Source organism: Hemiscyllium ocellatum, chromosome 2 (genome assembly GCF_020745735.1).
Source record: "Hemiscyllium ocellatum isolate sHemOce1 chromosome 2, sHemOce1.pat.X.cur, whole genome shotgun sequence".
Lineage (NCBI taxonomy): Eukaryota > Metazoa > Chordata > Chondrichthyes > Orectolobiformes > Hemiscylliidae > Hemiscyllium > Hemiscyllium ocellatum.
The window spans coordinates 74,138,325-74,161,334 of record NC_083402.1 but is presented as its reverse complement, the minus strand read 5'-3'; the positions used below and the strand labels follow the sequence as shown (position 1 = coordinate 74,161,334).

Sequence of the window (23,010 nt, the reverse complement as noted above, 5' to 3'; positions counted from 1 at the left end):
TCAGATTTAATGTTTCAGGTCACTGAAACCGAAAAGTTAAGTCTGATTTCTCTGCACAGATGCTGCCAGACCTGCTGAGCTTTTCCAGCAATCTCTGTTTTTTTCTGATTTCCAGCATCTGCAATTCTTTCAATTTTAAAATTAAACATAGGCCTTGAGCAGAAAGGATAGTAGTATCATCAAGATCCCCCAAAACTTATTTATTCCAGATCACCTCTTACTTGTAATTTATATAAATTGGCAAACTGGCATCACCAACTGGGGAAGGGGGAACATGGTTTGCAGTGATGAAGAAAGAGCAAAATAAGGTAAAGTGTGTCATTATGAAGTGACAGATTTGAAAGAAGAGTATGTACCTCAGTGATTAGAAGGATGGAGCATTTTCTTTGGATTAGGTGCTAGGAAGTTGAGTGACTCTTTGCATTGACTTAACATAGGGATGATCTACTGATCATGGCAAAATGATTTTTGAGGTAACTCGCAACTTATACACTTCTTGAAAATACAGGTACACATCTTTCTTTAGATTAGACTTACAGTGTGGAAACAAGCCCTTCGGCCCAACAAGTCCACACCGACCCACACCGACCCACCCATACCCCTACATTACCCCTGACCTAACACTACAGGCAATTTAGCATGGCCAATTCACCTGACCCGCACATCTTTGGACTGTGGGAGGAAACCGGAGCACCCGGAGGAAACCCACGCAGACACGGGGAGAACGTGCAAACTCCACACAGTCAGTCGCCTGAGTCGGGAATTGAACCCGGGTCTTCAGGCGCTGTGAGGCAGCAGTGCTAACCACTGTGCCACCGTGCCGCCCACCATTTCTTCCTTATCAATATATATTAAAATTTTATTGATCTGAGAAGTACCCTTAGTGCAAAAAAGGCATACAAATATCCAATAAGTAAAGCAGGCACACACAAGCACAGTCCCAGCCAAAATTATGCCCAACATATTGGGCATCAAGGCTAAAGGTCATGTCCAGAGCTCAGCACTGAAACAAGCAGCAGGCTCACAACCAACATTCAGGAAACCAAACATATCCACAACCTTAAAGTAACTGTGAGAGGCTGCCACAACAACAAAAAAAAACTTTTAAAATCATATATAGTTACCTGAATGTGGAACCAAGACAAGTGTTCTTTCATGGTCCACAACAGTCATAAAAGATCAGCTGATCCCACCCGATTAACTCGTCCCTTTCAACGAACAGCAAAAAAGCAGCCCAAAATTTAAAACCCATTCACAAAAGACCACAAGATATAGGGGCAGAATTAGACCATTTGCTTCATTGAGTTTGCTCTATCAATCAATCATGACTGATATGTTCTCAACCCAATTCTCCTCATAATCTTTGATCCCCTTACTATTGATCTGTCTTAAATACACTTAACGACTTTGCCACAGTAGGTGGTGGAGGCTATGTATTCCACAGATTCACCACCCTCTCACTGAAGATATTCCTCCTCATCTCATTTCTAAAGGATCCACTCTGGCTGTGGGAGGAATTATAAATTCACCAGACTAATTTAAGTTAGGTCCCAGATTATGTGTGCCTTGGGTCTAAACTGTCTCAAAGTAGGGATTGTTCCTTATTCCAGGTTTGCATGAGCAAGTTAGCATGATTCTTAATCTCTTCACAATCATTCAGCAGAGTAGATAAACACCTTATCAGAATTGGGAGTACAACAATTTATTTTCTTTTGTAAAAATATGTGGAATTACCAGATTTTAGCTAATAATACTTTAATTCTAATAGGTTATAAATGCACAACACAAACTAGGCAAAGCCAAAAATATATAAAACAAGCATATGAATTACCTATCCGGCATTCATTTTGCATTTCACATCTCTTGTATATTTCAGGAACAGCTTTCGCTGAAGAGCTTCCAAACTAGAAAGAAACAAAATGTGGAGAAAAATTATAGAGGAACACAAATTACACAAACCAACTTTCTTTACCATGCTGCAAGAATACATAAATGGTATCGCACGTTAACGATTAAATGCAATGGCAGTATTCCGGAAATTTACTTTTTCAAGTTCCATTTCAAGATACAAAGATGTCAACCTTCTATAGTATGTCATATTTCAACATTATTGAAAATAAAAATAACAAAGAAAATCATTCAATTTTTTATATAATTTTCCAACAATACGGAACAGGAGTAGGCATTCAACCCTTACAGTCTGCTCCACCATTCAAAATGACCATAGCTCATCACCCAACCCAGTGTCCTGTATCCACTTTATCCCATGTCCTTTGGTCCCTTTAGTCCTAATAATTTTATCTATATCTTTCTTGGAAGTTTTCAACATTTTGGCTTTAACAGTTTCTAATGGCAGAGAATTCCACAGGCTTACAACTCTCTGGGTGAAGGTATCCCTCCTCATCTCTGATCTAAAAGACATACCCCTTATTTTTAGTCTGTTACCTCTGGTTCTGGATTCATCGGTCATGGAGAGAATCTTTCCTGTACCCATCCTGTCTAATCTCCCAAACTCCAGTGAATATAATCCTTACAGATCTAGTATCCCACCCCCGCCCCCAAAACCATCCCACGAATCAACCTGGTAAGCCTTCTCTACATTCCCTGGATAGCCAGAACATCCATCCTCAGATAGGGAACCAAAAATACAGAGAGCACAATACTCAAGTAGTAAAGGTTTCTCTCTCTACAGATGGTGACAGACCAGTTGAGTTTTCCCAGCATTCTGTGTTTGTTTCAGATTTCCAACATCCACAGTACTTTGCCATTATTCAAGTATACTCTACAAAGGTCAGGAAATAGCCACCTTGAGCTGAAAACACACATGATAGTTGACATATACAGATGTGAAGATTGATCATCTTCAGTTCGTAGGTAACCAGGTTGTAAGAGTTCACTGATAAAGCACTAATTAATATTAAGCATTGGTTAAGAGAAAGATGATGGCCTCCATGAATTACCAGAGGGTGGTAAGAGGATTAAATTATTCTGCACCGTAGTGTGGCTGTCTAACAGTTCCTCATGCTTAATCCCCAGATTTGGAACATCTTCCCCATTCCCTCACTGCAATTGTTTTCTGGAGTGTTTGTCTTTCCAAACACTTTCAGAGAAAACCCATAGTTTTCTATAACCTTAGTTTCCAGCAGTTTTCTGCTTCTGGATGCTTCTCTCAAGTCATTTATGGCTTTTCCTCTGGATCTGACATTTTGAAGACTAATAAACTAACAGAACTTTTTTGCTATTTGAACCTGCACACACTGCCTGACTTTCTGGATAGTTCTAACTTTCTAATGATGCTGGATGCCTCATTGCTAGGCAACATTCTTTTTTCCCCATGCTTATTCCTAATGCACTGAAATATTTACCTCCAAACCAGTAAATGCTTGATAAAGATGCAACAAATTTCAAACACCCAGTATCACTCACTAAGCAAATCTGAAATGAAACTAAAAATGTAACTCCCCTTCTTAATGCATGCAATATAGAAACTTAATTAAGTGACTAAATTGTAATAGTAAATTGTTTCCATGTACAGTCTTAATTTTTATATTCCATGTATTTTCTTCTATTTCCATTTTTTTAACCAATTTACTTTATAACATCAGTATAACCTATATTGGTTCTTTAAAACACATGCCAAATATTCTTCTCACCTGATTTTTGAGACTTCTGGGTGTAAAAGCTATTCTTAGATGCTAGGAAGAAGAAATTTTGAAGCACTATTCATTAAGTGGCTAAAAAAAATCTAAAAGCCAATCAATTGTCAAAATACAAACATTGATCTGGATTTGTAATTTTTAAACTCGTTTAAGCATTAGAAAGCCTGAATCAGAAAGAGTTGGCTCTTGATACCTATGGCATGATTGTGGCATATGAGACAATTCATCTGCAACCCAAGAAAGATAATGAACCATTTGATATAATTTATGTTATTGCACAGCACAAGCAAGTTTTATATAAACGTTACTTCTGCTACTTCTCTCAAAAGTTTGTGATTCACTCCCCCACAGTGCAGAAGGACACAGATTAAAGTTGAGGAGACAGACAGATTTTTTTAATTAGTAATAGGTTGGAGGGTTATGGAGAACAGCAGGAAAGTGGAGTTGAGGCCAAGGTGAGATTAACGACGATCGCATTCAACAGCACAGCAGGTTCAAGGAGCAGTATTGCCTACTCCTGTTTCTAGTTTAAATGTTCTTAAGTGAACCTCTATTAGACCTATACATGAATTTTTACTGACTGCATATTTTATTTGCTTCAACAATTAAACTCTAAATATAAAAATGCATTTGTTGAACTCATTTGCAGATCACAACTTCTATAAATTATTGACAAAAATAGTATATTTTAAGGCATTGAATTGCAGTCCACATACAAAGTTAGTAAAATACATTGAATAAAAGTCCATTTTACATTTTTTTTCCAGATCTACTGCCATGTTTATTGTACTAATCTGGAGCTGAATGTTTTTGAAAGTTGGCTTCTGTTTCACACCATAAATACTGGAAGCATAAAAAAGCTGAATTAAACAAACTTATGTTTGCAAAACATGGGAAGTAGCAAATTTGACCTTTTGATTAATTTTTCTGCTACCATAAAGCATTGTGACACTAAAGTAGAGATAATACAGAACCCTCTATAATCCTCACACACTAAACATCCAAATTATCTATCAGCTCGTGGTTGTCATTTTTAATTAAGCTTTTCATTTCTCTGTGTTTAACCAGCTTAGTGTACTTGATGTTGCTTTAAGAAACAGCCTCGTACTATGAACAATATAAATTTATGGATCTTTGTCAGTGAAAGAGTGGATTAATTTTAAGTGGGATTAAAAACTGAACAATTAAGTAATATTTAAATTTTGAGTACTTATCACCAGTTTTGTGCATAATATAACTAATTGCATTTGTTGGTTCAAGAAACACATACAATAGGAATCAATTTGACGAAAGTTTGAATTCTCTAGATAATCGCACATTTAATCCAAGCAAAACCAAGAAAGAATGTAACTTTTAATAGGCCTATTTAGGGGATTTACAGTGGAGGCCAAAATTCTCTCATTAGAAAAAAAAACTTATAAAAGCAAGAACATTAAACTACACTCCATAGTTATAATAATAACAAATAGCAGTTCAGATTTAATGCAATATTTGACAGATGACTGCATTTTGAACAAGATGAAATATCAGACAGACAATGGAAGCGGTAGGTCCTGGAATGCTGAAATCTTACATAAGTGTTCCTTTGGCAGTGAGGAGTTGAGCTGTGGATCGAGAGGAGTAATTTTGCACTAAGTTAAAAATCACACAACACCAGGTTATAGTCCAACAGGTTTAATTGGAAGCACACTAGCTTTCAGAGCGACGCTCCTTCATCAGGTGATGAAGCATCGCTCCGAAAGCTAGTGTGCTTCCAATTAAACCTGTTGGACTATAATCTGGTGTTGTGTGATTTTTAACTTTGTACACCCCAGTCCAACACCAGCATCTCCAAATCATAATTTTGCACTGGTAGAGATAAAAAAATTAGAATGACAAGCCTCAGTGGATAGGCAAATTTACTGCCAAATCTATACAGATTTCACTGTAAAGCAGGTAGTTAAAGATGGGAATACCAAGAGTGTTGAGGAAGCAGATAAAAGACACTATGAGCACAGATCACTCTCCAGGTCTGCAAGATCTGGAGAGGTTGAGGGAATGGAATGTGGAAGCTTCTTGAACCAACAAATGCAATTAGTTATATTATGCACAAAACTGGTGATAAGTACTCAAAATTTAAATATTACTTAATTGTTCAGTTTTTAATCCCACTTAAAATCAATCCACTCTTTCACTGACAAAGATTCAGAAATTTATATTGTTCATGCATATAGTCTAACAGGTTTATTTGAATCTGTAAGCTTTTGGAGCCCCTGCTCCTTCCTTAGGCAGCTAGTGAGAAAGAATACATCGGACACGGAATTTATAGCAAAAGATCACAGACATTCCCTCTTCAGAACACACACTTTCTCCTTTTCTCACGAGCACGTGCGTATACATATATCCACATTCTCTCCCTCTCTCTCCCACACACAGACCCTCTCATACACATGTACTCTCTCTCTTTTCTCTCTGACACACACACATTATATATCTATGGAGTCAAATTGCAGGTTTGAACTGGCAGATACATTCTTTTTGTTCAAAAACACACAATCTATAGACAGGCAGTAGTGTGGCATTTTATAAATTCCTACTTTGGAAATAAAACCAGCCTGGCTCCAGGATGAGATACATAACAGACTTGAAACATGGCCTCACACCTAAAATACATTGTCTGACCTGGGGTGTCACCTTTATGCTGATAAAACTGAAGTTAACTTGGGGAATGGATTTACACATTAATCAATCGAAACCTGCATTGCGATTCTAACTGATTAAAAACGTAATAGTCCTTTAGGTTTTTACAATACATTTGCATAAGTTGTATGACTCTTTGATCCTTTATTACAAATTTTGTGTCCGATGTATTCTCTCTCACTAACTGCCTAAGGAAGGTTTGGGAGGCTTCAAAAGCTTGTGGTTTTAAATAAACCTGTTGGATTATAAACCGGTGTCATGCGATTTTTGACTTTGTCCTCCCCAGTCCAACACCGGCTCCTCTACATCATGTAAATAAAGGATGACCTGGTGCCAGGATACCAACCTCCGTGCAGTTATTTTAGAAGCAATAAATGGAAGGAATGGGATTTGCAAAGTCCATGTAAAAAATAAATAAGTATTAAATTGGTAGTTTACAAAAAAATGGAGCAGCTGAACATTCAAAGATTGAATATGTCAGAGAATACTGATTTAATTAGGGTAAACATTTTGTTCAAGGCTCATGCAACTCTTTTAAAAACTAGGATAGTGTAGAATTCAGAAGTTAGCTACCATTTAATTTTTTTAAGAGTAGTTCAGAGCCAAACAATGGAACATTAAGCTCAACAGCCACGAGAGATAAGTATCAAATGCTGATGTGAAGGAAGCCTTTTGAGCACATTTTAGACAAGTAAAGGTAATAAATTAAAGTCAAGATTGATGTATAGAAAGCAAGTAATTCTGCATGATAAAATAAAGGATAAAATTTAAAGGGAATATAAAAACAAAGGAACTGGAGGTATACATGCATAAATCATTGAAAGGTGATAGGACAGTTAATGAAGTATGCAGCATTTTGGGCTTTACAATTAAGGTAAAGCACAAGCCTCGTGATAAACTCAAAACACTATTTTAACCACAATTTGAGTTTCCCTGGGCATCACATTTTAGAAAGGATGTAAATGTCTTAGAGAGCTTGCAGAAAAGGTTCATGAGAATGATTGAATCGCTACATGAATAGATTGGAGAAGCTGAGGTTGTTCTCCTTACAGAATAGGAAATTAAGAGGAAATATTGTTACACATGTTCAAAGTCATGACGGATCTGGGAAGGAGCAGATAGGGTGAAACTATTGCCATTGGTAGACAAGTTGAAAGCCACAGACTTGGTGGTTAGCAAAATAAGCAATGGCAAGAGGAGGAAAATCATTTTCTGCAGTGAGTGGACATGATCCAGAATTAACAACCAGGGAAGGTGAAGGAGACAGATTCAAACATTATTTTCAAAATAGAGTTGGATAATTGAGAAAGCAAATTGCGGGGCAAAAGAGAAAAGACAAAGGAATGGGCACAGTTGAATTGGACTTGTACAGACTTGGCAGAAACATGATGGGCTGAATGTCCACCTTCAGTGCTGTAAACATTGTATGGTTCCATTGTTTAATCAAAATCGTCAGCTGCAAGGGTGTAATGCTCATTTCCACCCATTATCAGATACGCTTTTATGTAAAACATGTAAACATTACTTAACCATAATTCAAAATGAACACGCAGGTCGATCCGATATCAAAATAAGAGAACCTGTCGACAAGCAGACATGGAAAGTTCTAACTGTCCTGATATAGTACATACTTAAGATTACTCATCATTTCAATGCATCTTCACATCACAACACAATTTAGGTAAGATTTGCATCTCACTCCTGTATTCTGCTTTCAGCTCTCTTGCTGTTGTTAAAGGTTGCTGATGTGGAATCGAGGACCTTATATTTAAATGAGACTGTGAAGGGAGCAGGAGACAGAACTTCTGGATCGAACACCTCATGGTATTTTTTTTCCAGTCACCTACTGAAATTAGCCACAGGACATGGTTCCCGCCTGATAGGGACAGCAAATAATAACAGGGATTGGACGTTGACAGAGAGCCAGAGGTTATGATAGAGATGGAAAATGTTAAAGACTTTGTTTGGTGTGAGGTTAGTGATATTGGCTGCGCAACATGTTAATTATACCCAAACACATGCAGGCACAATGTTCTGAAAATAACAAGGCAAGGCAAGACAAGACCAGCAGCAAAAGGATGGCTACATTTTTGCAAAAGCTTGAAGTAGCTATTAACATAATAGTCCGATTTCATGTAACGGTCAGAGCAAATCAGTGACCACTTCCAATCTAAGGAGTAAGTGTCATACTCTTCTCTCTTTGCTACCTCACATTCTCTCTCTGCTACTGGACACACCTCCCACCAAAGCTCATGCTCTACCACTCCCATCAATCTATGCAGCATCGTCACTTGCACCAAACTTCACATACCAATAACCCTGAGGGCCTCTGCACTTCCTATTCACTTGCTCAGGACATATGTTCACCTTTCGACCATAAAGCCAACATCAATAGCCATGCTACCCACTTTCAACTCCCCTTTACAGGAGAAAACAGGGTGATAATAGAGATGTTAACAGGGTAGAAAGAGCCAGAATACATGCAGGGGTGCTCAATATCTGGTCCCTCACCCACTATAAGGAGACAGCCCTGCCCTGCAAAGGAGGGGACTGGGACCTGCTTGGTGGGAATGCCTAATTTAAAAGTTTGGGAGCACAAGTCATTGTGACAGCTCTACAACTGGATGAGAAAGAAACGGCCCAGGCAACAGGCAATCGGACGCCTGACAGAGAGCAGGTACCTACTCAGACCCAGGCAGGAGAGAAACCTGTAGTGTCAGCAATCAGAAACTTTATCCACATGAACAGGTAGGTACAGGAGCAATGTGAGAGGCAATAGGCCTCCTAGCCCAGAGACTGCAGCAGTGCAGCTACAATTATATGGACCTGACTGCTTCTATGATAGCAGGGAGACAGGGAATCTGGCATTCACTCCCATGTACCACTTTTTCACAAGGAAATGTCAGGAAGTTGCCAGCCAGAGGAAGAATCACACAAAAACCCCTCCGATGTCTCCTCTTAGAACTGTCTAGAAATGGCCAGACCCTACATCTCCATCTTGCCTGGTCCCCTCCATCCACTGGGAGTTCAAGCCGATCACTGTGCCTGAGCAGTCGAAAGAAAAATATCCTAAGGACCAGACCAAACCTTCCAGGCCAAAAGCCTCCACTGATAAGCACCCAGCAATGGAACCTGGGACAACAATGAGACACAGCAGGGAAAAAAAATAAATCCTTTTGTAGACACTTGGGTGGCTTTGCATTGTATGTAAAGTCTCATGTTTGCATAAATGTTCATAGTTTTACAATGTATCTGTTTGTTTGAATGTCTGTGTAACTCCAAATGCAAACCATTCCACCTTGATACCTAACTTCATGCCCATACTGAATGTACCACGGATCCATACCTACACTGACAGCCTCCTGCAGTATATGGAAGCAAGGTGAACAAGGTATGTCCTCGGGCATGGGTTTTTCTGGTTGTGTTGCTCTTTATGGACAAACATCTCTATTATTTCCCTGACCTCTCCGAACAAATGTGATATGAATGAGCCGCCAGCAATATCTTTGAGGCAGGGAATTGTAGAGCCTATAGGGAGCCAGTGGATTAAGGTTACCAGAGATTGGAGTCCCTGTTGGTCTGTGTCCTTCCTTGCCTGGAAAGGGCCACACTGATCCTGTGGCCTTCACCCTCATAGTTTGAGACATTTCACCTGCTCCAGCTGTATTCTTCACCAATTTTCTTTCATGTAACATTATTTCAATTTCCACCACCATAGCAGGTGACAGTGAATGCACTTTGGGCAGTAATTTCCAGTCTCTGCCTCCATGAGTTGTTCTGTCTGGTAGAATAACCTTGACTTTCCTGTTGCTTGCCATTCCAATTATTGCTCCCGTGCTAATTTTTTTATTCTGGGCTTGCTAGTATTTCAATAAGTTCAACACAAAATATCCCCCATGTCTGACAATGCTTTATTTTATCGAAATTACGTAAACTGTACAAAGAATACTAATAAAATTACTTACAGGAACATCATCACTAAAATCTATTGCATCCAAATCCAAATACTCAGGAGTATCCATTGTTCATCCAAGCACATTTTGGGCAATTGCTTGCCAAGTACAATATTCCTAGAAATACAAAAAATACATCATGAAACATAATTACAGATACACGAGTAATCTTTTCACTTTCAAAGATTTCAAGCCACGTAAAAATACAATTATACTTGAACAAACTTACAAGCAAGAAATAGGAGACTATCCAAAAGCTTCTTTTAGAAAGAAGCATTTCAAAATAATTTAAGAGATAATGATCAAGGTTTGTGAAGGTTTGTTGCTCAGGTTGAGGTTTAGGGTGTAGGTATGATCGCTGAGCTGTAGGTTTGATATCCAGACGTTTCATTACCTGGCTAGGTAACATCATCAGTGGCGACCTTCAAGTGAAGCGAAGCTGTTGTCTCCTGCTTTCTATTTATATCTTTCTGCTGGATGGGGTTCCTGGGGTTTGTGGTGATGTCATTTCCTGTTCATTTTCTGTGGGGTTGAAAGATGGCATCTAGATCTATGTGTTTGTTTAAGGCGTTGTGGTTGGAGTGCCAGGCCTCTAGGAATTCTCTGGCATGTCTTTGCTTATCCTGTCCAAGGATAGATGTGTTGTCCCGTAGTAAAAAGTGAGGTCTGCAGATGCTGGAGATCAGAGCTGAAAATGTGTTGCTGGTTAAAGCACAGCAAGTCAGGCAGCATCCAAGGAACAGAAAATTTGACGTTTCGGGCCAGAGCCCTTCATCAGGATTTCCTGATGAAGGGCTCTGGCCCGAAACATCGAATTTCCTGTTCCTTGGATGCTGCCTGACCTTAGATGTGATGTCCCACCAACACTCTCAAACATAAACTAACAAACTTAAAAGACCCAGTACAACCCATGGACAAAACCAATGTCATCTACAAAATTCCATGCAAGGACTGCCACAAACACTATGTAGGACAAACAGGAAGAAAGTTAGCCATCAGGATACACGAACACCAGCTAGCCACAAAAAGACACGACCTTCTCTCCCTCATAGCCCTACACACGGATGAAAAAAAAACCATCATTTCGACTGGGACAACACATCTGTCCTGGGACAGGCTAAGTAAAGACATGCCAGAGAATTCCTAGAGGCCTGGCACTCCAACCACAACGCCATAAACAAACACACAGATCTAGATGCCATCTATCAACCCCTCAGAAAATGAACAGGAAATGACATCACCACAAATCCCAGGAACCCCATCCAGGAGAAAGATATAAATAGAAAGCAGGAGACAACAGCTTCGCTTCACTTGGAGGTCACCACTGATGATGTTACCGAGCCAGGTAATGAAACGTCTGGGTATCAAACCTACAGCTCAGCGAGCAAACCTACACCCTAGATAATGATCAGCCAAGGCATAAACAACTTTTCTATTCTCCAAAACAGTGCAACTGGATCCTTCATAGACGAGCAGATAGGGTTTCACATCCCTTCTAATGACATAGCTCTTATACACAACAGATGTGCAATGTTACTTTTAAAAAATCGCCATAAAACTAACTCAAGAAGGCAAACCCAACTTATACTTAGAAACAATGTTTCTCCTTTAGAAAACAAACTCTTACTTAAAATCTTGTAATCATAATGTGAATAATAACACCTAAATCAATGATATGTTAATTTATAAAATATTCCACTTTGACACAGCACTTTGCCATTCTAACACAAAGCATTATAATGCAGCACAGAAAACTGCAGGAAGCCAGTCAGACCTTCAAGCTTCTTCCACTATTCAATAAAGATTATCATGTCCAAAGCCCATCTGCAGCTAATTCATCAATGACCTTCCCTTCTTCATAAGGTCAGAAGTGGGGATGTTCAGGGCCATTCACTATGACTCAAATACTAAAGCCCCTTGACCTTCAATTGAATTTCCCCACTATTGATTTCCTGCACTATTGATCAGAAACTGAACTGAACTAGCTATATAAATACAGTGGCTACTTGAGCTGGTTCGAGGCTAGGAATCCTGCAGTGAAAAACTCACCTCCTGACTCCCCAAAGCCTGTCCATCATCTGCAAGGCAATAAAAAGGAATGTGATGGAATACACCCCATTCTTGCCTGGATGAAGCTCCACCAACATTCAAAAACCTTGACACTATCCAGACCAAAATAACAAATGTGATTGGGACCACACTCACAAACATCCACTCCCTCCAGCAGTGACACTCAGTAGCAACAGTATGCACCAGTTGCAAGATGCTCAGCAAAAATTCCACCAAATGTCTTGAACCACCCCTTACCAAACCCATGATCACTTCAATCTAGGACAAGGGCAGTAGATACAGGCACATGGAGATGTCAACACCTCCAATTCCCGCTCCAAGCTACTCACCATCCTTCAATGTTTTTGATTCAAAATCTGTGTTTCAATACATTATCCTGATCCTGAAGCTATGGTCTCTCACTCTAGATTGCTCCGCAAGAGGAAATATCCTTGCTCCATCGATTTTTCAATCCCCTTTAGCATCTCAATTAGATCTCCTCACATTCGTCTATGGTACGTGTACGGAATGAGCTGCCAATTGCAACATTTAAAAGGCATCTGGATGGGTATATGAATAGGAAGTGTTTGGAGGGACGTGGGCCGGGTGCTGACAGGTGGGACTAGATTGGGTTGGGATATCTGGTCGGCATGGACGAGTTGGACTGAAGGGTCTGTTTCCGTGCTGTACATCGCTATGACTCTATGACTCGACCTCCAGAGAGTAGAGTCCTAAATAAACTGATTAAGTTCTCTTCATAAGACAAATCTCTCATTTCTGGAATCAACCTAGTATAATATCCCCTCTGAATTGCCTCCGATAAATGACATCCCTCCTGAAACAAAACTATACACAATACTATAGACATGGTCTCTCTAATGCCTTATGCAATTGCCCAAAATTTTCCTACTTTTATACTCCATACATCTGGCATGTAATGCCAAAATTCCATTTGCCTTCCTTATCACCTGCTTACCTGCATAGGAGTTTCCTGCACATCATGCATGAGGGCACCCGGATCCTTCTGCCCTGAAGCAAAGTTTCTCTCTGTTTAGATAATTTGCTGCCTTTCTATTCTTCCAACCAAAGTAGAAAACTTCACACTCATTTACATTAAATCCAATTGGCCAAAATTTGGCCCATTTCACCTAACCTATCCATATCCATTTCTAAATTTTTTACTACTTTTCTGCAACTTACTCTTCCAACTCGTTTGGTGCAATCTGAAAATTGAGCTATAGTACTTCCTATCCCTACATTCAACTCATTACATTAATATAGATTGTAAATAGTTGGAGCATGAGGACTGAACCATGTGGCACCCCGCTAGTTACATCTTGCCATCCAGAAAAAGACCCATTTATTGGAACTTGCTGTGTTGTTGGCTCCCCAATCCTCTATCCAAGCAAATAAGTTACTCCCAAACCCTCGTGTACAACTTCTTGTGTAGCACCTGCCTCAACCAAACTTCCATGTAGAGCATTCAATACCCTAACTACTCACTGATCAAGAAGTTTCTTTCACTCATCACCATTGCTTCTTTTTCATATCACTTTTAAGTTATATCCTCTTATCATTCTTGTTCCTTTTATGAACAGGAATAGCTCCTCCCTAACTCCTCTATCTCGGCTGCAAATGATTTTAATAACCTCTATCAAACCCCCTATCAGCCTTCTTCACCCTAAGGAGAACAGACCCAACTTCTACAAACTATCCTCATAACTGAAGTGACCAATAGATTTGAATGGTACTCTTGGAAGATGGCAGCAATTGGTTGCCATACAATTAATATTAATATAAATATTAATGGCTAATTTCATGCTATATTGAATAAAGCTGAATTTAAAAGAATCTCAGTAATTTATTTTCAAGTATTTAATATTCTGCTTGAAATGTATGCGACTGATTAACTTGGAGAGACCAGTGTTTAACATTTCACTGTTTCACTAATGTTTTTTAAACTTGCTGCTGTCTTAATTGTAGTCAAACATTTCCACTGAATTTCCTCCAGCTGGGATCATTTTGTGCTTACCAAAACACCGACCGCAAATGAGGCAGTGTGCAGGCAGAAAGACAGCAAAATATTGCAGCCCATGAAATTAAAACATAAATGTTCTTGGGCTAATGCTAATTTTTATTTTCAACGAACTAAATATGAACTTGAGATTTTTTTTAGCAATCATTTTAGAAATAACCAATTATCTACAAAAGGAGCTGCACTCAAACACAGAACAAGTCATTTGTCAAATACTTTTTCACGTAAGTCTTCTTCAAAATAACGTTCACAAAATTTCCAAGATTGGAAGTTCTCTCTTTTTTCCTTATTCGTAAGATATCTTCTCGTTATATATCTAAGAAAGGGGCTTGGTAATTTGAAATTAAACTGCAAAACATATCTGAAAATCTGGCTCTTCCTCTTTTCCCTTGCTCATTACAAAAATGGAAATGAGATCTAAATATTGTGATGCTGAATTCCACATCTCCACCTAACGGGAATACTGATGAATGAGGCGAAGAGAAGGGTGAAAATATTTTTCAGACTGCAAACATCCTAGCGATCATCATTTGATAATTCCCACTCTAGCACTGTCAAACCCCAGAAAAAAAATTACACCTTGTTGAATTAGGTGCAAATCAGTTTTTAAAATGCACACCAACTCTATAGTTACTGCTAAGTGCCCTTACTGGCCCTGAAAAGCTAACTTCATATTTACGGGATTTTCAATTTATCCATAATAATAAAACAAAAATCCACATTTCTAAAACAGTAAGAGAAGTGAATTAATTCAAGTATTGTGTTTGAAAATTCAAATGTTTTTGGGCACCCCCGTACCTATTTGTTGACCTAATTCTACAGTGCACCAAGACATCTAGATTTAAATAGCCATGGTGAAAGGGAGATTCTCACCAGAGATTACAAGGATTTTCTTTGTCACTGACTACAAAATCCAGGCCTGTGTTTCATTAATGTTTATGCCATTTACAGACAACATGATTCATATGTTCAGCAACAGAATTGCTTTGACAAAAACTGCAGTGGAGTGTGTATTCTCAAAAATTTAGTTTAATTCAAACAACGAGACAAGTTGCAACAAAAATAGCAGGTTTATGTTAGCTTGGGTTGAAATAACCTGGTTTCATGTTTACTCAGCATAGTTTTGTCTATAATCTTCTAAATTAATTTATAATTTTGAAATATTAACAAGGATATAACCAGGAATCATATATGGCATCACTAATCAAATTAAGAGTATACAATACATAATTTGGAAGGGCAATTTAATATTAGCTTTTTTAATGAAACTTTTGATCTTCAGAATATTGGCAAAGAATCATTTATCATCCATGCTTACATGAGCTGATATAATATATGACTCATTCAGCTTCTGCTCCATGAGAGTTGGATATGAATTCGCAAGAGTCTGATAGCAATCGTGAAAGCATGTATCTACATCAAGATGGTGGAAGGAAAGTTGGCTCAATCATACACATTAGGTTAGTCTCAAATTTCATTTCTGGTTTCTGCTAAGTTTGCAGGAACTAAGGTATCTTTCTACTAATTACCATTCATTCTCCTGCACTGAAAATGCTAATGGAGGCGAAATCAAGGACAGATCATATGTGGTTGCAAGGTTCCATTCACAGCAAAACTTAGACCATCTGGCTATTAGACTAGATGAGATTGAGGTTCATAAGGAGGTGGTATTAGCAATTCTGGAAAGTGTGAAAGTAGATGAGTCCCCTGGGCCAGATAGGATTTATCCTAGGATTCTCTGGGAAGCTAGGAAAGAGATTGCAGTCTTTGACTTTGATCTTGATGTCATCATTATCTACAGGAATACTGTCATAAGACTGGAGGATAGCAGATGTTGTCCGCTTGTTCAAGAAGGGGAGTAGAAACAACCCTGGTAATTTTAGACCAATGAGCCTTACCTCGGTTGTGGATAAAGTGTTGGAAAGGATTATAAGAGATAGGATTTATAATCATCTAGAAATGGTTAATTTGATTAGGAATAATCAACATGGTTTTGTGAAAGGTAGGTCATGGCTCACAAACCTTATTAAGTTCTTTGAGAAGGTGACCAAACCAGTGGATTAGGGTAAAGTAGTTGATGTGGTGTATCTGGATTTCAGTAAAGCGTTTGATAAGGTTCTCCATCGTAGGTTGTTGCAGAAAATACAAAGGCATAGAGTTGAGGGTGATTTAGTGGTCTGGATCAGAAATTGGCTAGTTGTAAGAAGACAGAGGGTGGTGGTTGATGGGAAATGTTCATCCTGGAATTCAGTTACTAGTGGACTACCACAAGGATCTCTTCTGGGGCCACTGTTGTTAGTCATTTTTATAAATAACTTGGATGAGGGCATAGAAGGATGGTTAGTAAATTTGTGGATGACACTAAGGTCGGTGGAGTTGTGGACAGTGCAGAAGGATGTTACAGGTTACAGAGGTACACAGATAAGATGCAGAGTTGGCCTGAGAGGTGGCAAATGGAGTTTAATGTGGAAAAGTGCGAGGTGATTCACTTTGGAAGGAGTAGCAGGAATACAGAGTACTGGGCTATTGGCAAGATTTTTGGTAGTGTAGATGAGCAGAAAGGTCTTGGTGTCCATGTGCATAGATCCCTGTAAGGTGCCACCCAAGTTGATAGGGTTGTTAAGAAGGCATACAGTGTGTTAGCTTTTACTGGTAGAGGGATTGAGTTTTGGAGCCATGAGGTCATGTTGCAGCTGTACAAAGCTCTGATGCAGCCACACTTGGAGTATTGCATACAGTTCTGGTCGCCGCATTATAGGAAGGACATGGAAGCTTTGGAAAGGTTGCAGAGAAGATTTACTAGGATGTTGCATCATATGGACAGAAGGTCTTATAAGGAAAGGCTTAGGGACTTAAGACTGTTTTTATTAGAAAATAGAAGGTTGAGAGGTGACTTAATAGAAGCATATAAAGATGATCAGAGGATTAGATAGGGTGGACAGTGAGGGCATTTTTCCTTGGATGGTGATGGCTGGCATGAGGGGACATAGCTTTAAATTGAGGGGTGATAGATATAGACAGATGTCAGACATATGTTCTTTACTCAGCCTTCTAACTTTAAGGGCACTTAAATGGTCATTGGATATACATATGAATAATAATGGAAGAGTTTGGGTTAGATGGGCTTCAGATTGGTTTCACAGGTCAGCACAATATTGAGGGCCGAAGGGCCTGTACTGCGCTGTAATGTTCTGTTCTATACTTGCATAAATAATAGCAATAACAGTGTGGCATAGATTAATCCTCATTAAATTTTCTGTCAGCAACATATAAATCTGAAATGGTAAGGGAAAAGAGAGAAGTTAAAAATAACTGTAAAAATGAATAACCAAAATATGCAAGCTTACCCAATGAAAATGTAATCACTTGAAGTTTTAACAGACTTGCTTAATTTGTTTCGGCATCCTGCTGATTCCAGAAAACTGCTGAAAGTACACGTGACTAAGCTAAAATTTCTATATTTTTGCTTAAATGCAACGGATAGCATTTTGCTTTGTATTGGAGGCAGAGCCAAGATTGGCATCTTGGATAAGTACATTGTTTTATGATGACAGTCTGCGTAAATTGAGCCAGACGTCTCCAGATATTAGTTTAAAAAAAAGACATCACCTCATTGAAGAATGCAAGATTCTGCAGGAGTTTGACAAGGTCGACAAGAAAGTTATTTCCCCTGGCCAGTGAATGCAAAACACAGGAACACAATTTCAGAACAAGGGGTCAATCATTCAGGTTTAAGTATAGAGGTTTCTTCTCTTAAAATGTAAAGCTTTGAAATTCTCTGCTGTTTTTCACCACATCGTAGTTTAACTACCAGCCCTTCATGAGAGACTTTTGTCAAATGCCTGATAGAAGTATTGGTACAATGTCATCATTCCTGACGTGAAACAAGATGCTCAAATTCAGAGAAGCTAGTCAGGGCTTACCTTTCTTTGCTAGACTGGCAATTGTAAGTCACTTTACTTCCATTTGTTCAGTGTAAATTAACTTGAAATAACAAAAGGAATCAGATAGATCTTTGATGCATTCTTGCCCAATCTCTATGCTTAAACATGGGCATCACATGGATCATTTACTGCTTTATTGAATACCTTCATGCTGTTCACAAGTGCAACCCCAAGTTCTTTGCATTACCATTTCAACTCTCCACTGCACTTTCTGCACTGTTGCAATTAAGCTTGAGGACTAACTTATTTTTTCAGCTAAGCATTGTGCAACTGACTGCTTTGAACACAAACTTTTCTGAACAGATTTTAAGACTAACCCCACTTTTCCTTCAGTGGGAAAAGCTGGCAAAGTGAGATGAGGGTTCTGGTATTTCTGGCAATTAGGAGGACAAATGAGCACATTAGAAGTTGTTTTAGCAGACATGGGTAGAAAAGAATTAATTTGCTGTAGTGATTGGAACCACGTGGATCTTACTGACTGTGAGATCCTTGATTGGTGTTATTAACCTGGGCCAATCAGGGAGCCTTGACTGACCAATCTAACCAGGAGAATCTCTGCAGTTCAGGTGACTGATGCCAAGCTGGCTGGCTACACAGCCAGCACGTATTGCAATTATTTTTGGGGAATCTGACTCCTGAACTAGCTGATCTACACATCCAGTTCATTACTGGTATTCCTTTTTTTTGAGAACTGATTTCTGAACTAGCTGATCTTCACAGTCAATGTGCTACAGGTGTATTTCAGTTCTCATTAGGGAACTGTTGTTTGACTGGCTGGTTACAGCCTGTGTTTTACTTTTCTTTTTGTATTTTGAAAAAAACACTATACAGCTTTTGTGGCAGGGCTTAGCCATTGCAGTCTTTTTTTTTTGCAAATGTTTTCACTTTTTATTGGTGTTTGGACTGAGCCACCGTGAGAAAATGCACCTTTCCAAATAAACTGTTTCTCTGAAGGTAGGCCTGGGCTCTGGCCCGAAACGTTGAATTTCCTGTTCCTTGGATGCTGCCTGACCTGCTGTGCTTTAACCAGCAACACATTTTCATCTCTGTGGGTGGACTAGGCTTGTGTAAAGACTGAACACCTGTGTGAGTGCTGGAAGTGATATTTGCTGCTTGTTGGAGTGGACCATCCCCTGTGAGTTAACTGCACATTTTATAATGAACTGTATTCCTGTGAGTGGGCCTGGTCCTCTGTGGATAGACCAGGGCTCCATGGAAACTCAACACCTGTGTGTGTGTGCTGTGGGGTGTGCATTTGCTGCCTTCAGGACTGGACTTTCCTCTACAGTGGATGCTGCCTTTAGTTTTGGGCTCTGTTTTTGGCATACTGGAGTGGACTCTATTTCTGACCATACACTTTGTATACTGGGAGTGGACTCTGTTCCTGGGAATGGACTCTGCATTCTGAACAGAGCTGTTCATGATAATGGACTCTGTACCAGAGGGATTCTGTTTGTTGGTAATTGACTCTGACTCTGTCTTGTTGCTTGTTGGTTTTATCACCTGCACTATCTCATGTGTCCCAGGGTCTGGCAGGCCTTACTGTGAGCTGGGAGGCTCAAAAATCTTCTCGAAAGCTGTTACCCTGAGAGCCAGAGGGTAGATAGGCCATCCTGTGAACCTGAAGGTGGGTAGGCTGCCTGAAAGCCAGAGGGGGGTAGGCCACCCTGATGCTGGTCGCCCTGAGAGCTGGAAGGTGGGTAGGTCGTTCTGAGCGCTGTCATCCCAAGAATGGTAATCTGGATGGACTGTCCTAGAGGTGGCCGGAAGATGTATCAAAGCAGCTGAGAGCCAGAAGGTGTGTAGTGGCAGGCTGAGATCCGGAAGGCTTGTGGGCTGCCCTGCATGCTGTTGTCCCAGGGGATGGGCTGTTCTAGAGATGGCAGGAAATTGAGTCAGGGCAGTGTCGGGGTGGTCGAGAGCCAGATGGTATATAGGGGCGTAATGAGAGCCGGAAGGTGGGTAGTCCATCCTCAGTGCTGTAACCCCGGGAAGGTACTGGGGCGAGCTGTCCTCTAAGTGGCCAGAAGGTGAAGGGCGGTTAGGGAAGCCAGAAGGTGGGTAGGTTGTCCTGATCGCCGTAGTCCGGGGAGTCCTGTGGGGAAAAAGGACTAGCTGTTCTAGAGGTGGCTGGAAGATGTATCAGGGCAGACCGAGAGCCAGAAGGGGCATAGGGGTAAGCTGTCTTTGAGTGGCCAGAAGGTGGGAGAGACAGGTGGTTTGCTGGGTTGTCGGGGGTGTCTGAGATATGTGCACTGTTTTATTGTTCAGTTTATCAGACTGTTTGTATGTGATTGCGTCTACTGTTTCTTTCTTGATAGAAGGTGGGATTTGAGGTGAACTGGTTGTACAGTGGGGTTTGGGGGTCTGGCTTTGCTGACGCTTTCCTCTGTAAATTGCTGTTACTTGTAAATTACTGTTCACTGTTAACTGTTTGTAATTTATACCGGTTAATTAAAATTTTTAAAACTAACGAGGAGAGTCTCCTCAGTTCAGGTGACTAACTCCAAGCTGGATGGCCACACAGCCAGCGTATACTGCAGTTGTTTGTGTTTTTTTGGGGGGGGGAACCTGACTCCTGAACTGGCTAATCTACACATCCAGTTTGTTACTGGTATTTCTTTTTGAGGACAGATTTCTGAACTGCCTGATCTTCACAGTCAATGTGCTACAGGTGTATTTCAGTTCTTATTGGGGAACTGTTGTTTGACTGGCTGGTTACAGCCTGTGTTTTACTTTTGTTTTATTTTGAGAAAAGGAATGTACTGATTTTGTGGCAGGGCTTAGCCATTGCACTCCAGTTTTTTTTTGTCTACACTTTCCTTTTTGCATGTGTTTTCACTTTTTGGTATTTGGACTGAGTCCCTATGAGTCAATTGCACCTTTCCAGATGAACTCTTCCTCTGAAGATAGGCCAGGCCCTCTGTAGGTGGATCAGGTCTCTGTAAAGACTGGACAGTTATGCGGATGCTGGAAGGTGAGCATTTGCTGCCTGTTGGAGTGGACTCTGCCTGGGTGCTGGAACTCTATTGTGAGAATTTTGTTATAGTGTGTGGGTTTAGTAATTGATTGTATTTGGTTGCGGGTCAGAGTGGGCTTGTTAGTCTTGGAGAAGCCAGGAACTGGAGAGTCGACGAGTGGCCTGGGAGAAAGCAGGCTGTGGTGGAGATGGGGAGGGTCTGTTAGTAAGACAGATGGTCGGGGGCCAGGCAGCTGATAGCCTGCCCATAGGAAAGCTGGTCAGGAGAGGGGCAGCCAGTACGCAAGCTGGCTGGGGGCCAGAGGGTTGATGACCGACTTGGAGGAAAACGGGCCTGTTCCAACAGATGATGGAAAAAATTTTCCAACGGCTACCTGAGATTGCCATTTATCTGGATGATGTGTTAATAACTGGGAAGACCAATAAAGAGCAATTGGAGAACTTGGACATAGTGTTTAAAAGTTTCGCCCAGATAGGCATATGTGTTAGAGGAAAAATGTGTTCTAGGCACCCCAAGTTACCTACTTGGGTTACAGAGTAGACAAAACCTGGTTATATCCATTTGAACATAAAGTGAGGGTGATCAAAGGTGCCCCAGCTCCCACATCTTTACCATAGCTGAGGTCTTTTCTTGGGTTGGTAAAATATTACACCATTTGGCCTCAGTCCTAGCACCTTTTATATCTGCCACTGACAAAGGGCCAGCCTTGGATGTGGTCGCATAAGCAAATAGTAGCCTTTAGGGAAGTGAAAAAGCAGCTGTCCTCTAAGATGTTGGCCCACTATGATCTGAAACAAGAGGCAGTGCTGACATGCGATATCTCCCCTTCCGGATTTAGAGTAGTGTTGCCTCGCCAGTGTCCCAACAGAGGAACACCCAATAATGTATGCTTCTGAGACTTTGGCTGATGTCAAATGCAAATAGGCCAGATAGACAAAGAAGGCTTGGCAATCATCTTTGGTGTGAGAAGGTTCCATCAATACCTTTCTAGACATGAGCTTGTCATAGTAACGGGCCACAAACTTTTGGTAGAGCCACTTAAAAAAGACAAGACAGTGCCAACCATATCTTCTGGTCAAATACAGCAATAGGCCCTTATTCTGAACGCACAAAAATACAATTTGGAACACCATCCAGGAAGCCAAGTGACCAATGTAGATGTCTTGAGTTGCCTTCCACAGCCAGATACTCCTCTAGCGGTGCCTCCCCTGGAAAAGTCTGTTCTGATTTTTAAACTTTCTGGGCACCCTTCTGGTCACTGCTGTCACTTTCCAACTATGGATACATAAAGATCTCTCCCTTTGTCACCTATCAAGAAAACGTCAGAATCTGGCAAAACTAAAATAGCTGGTGGTAATGAAGGAAACAGAAGGCTATCACAACCGGAAATAAAACCTTTCTGGTCCCGGTGAGCCCAGATCACTGTCAAAGATGGCATATTACAATGGGGAGCAAGAGTGATTATTCTGAATAAAGATCGCCGACAGATACTGATGAACTCTTAGTGTCATCCAGGATTTCCAAATTGAAGATGCTGACCAGTTATGTCTGGTGGCTAGGACTGGATGCTGATATTGCTGCATTGGTGGGGCAGTGCCCAGAGTGCCAATAAGGACAAAAGTTGCCAACACTGGCACTCCCACACTCATAGGAATAGCAAGACCTGGTTGCATATCCACTATGCCAGTGTTTTCATAGGCTCAATGTTCC

General features: G+C 40.3%; 1 protein-coding gene across 6 annotated transcripts in view; it reads right to left on the bottom strand.

Annotated features, from left to right (window-relative positions):
- The window catches only part of sncaip (synuclein, alpha interacting protein), a 107,781-nt gene that overhangs the window by 56,721 nt on the left and 28,050 nt on the right, over positions 1 to 23,010 (bottom strand). For 4 of the 6 annotated variants that reach the window (XM_060844721.1, XM_060844760.1, XM_060844741.1 and 1 more), the window contains 3 exons: positions 10,304 to 10,408; positions 3,654 to 3,695; positions 1,832 to 1,904 (listed from right to left, as the gene is read on the bottom strand). In XM_060844721.1, coding sequence (XP_060700704.1) covers positions 1,832 to 1,904; positions 3,654 to 3,695; positions 10,304 to 10,360 — 172 coding nt within the window. In that variant the 5' untranslated portion in view covers positions 10,361 to 10,408. The remainder of the gene's footprint in view (positions 1 to 1,831; positions 1,905 to 3,653; positions 3,696 to 10,303; positions 10,409 to 23,010) is intronic. The other 2 variants (XM_060844752.1, XM_060844769.1) reach the window with 2 other exon arrangements.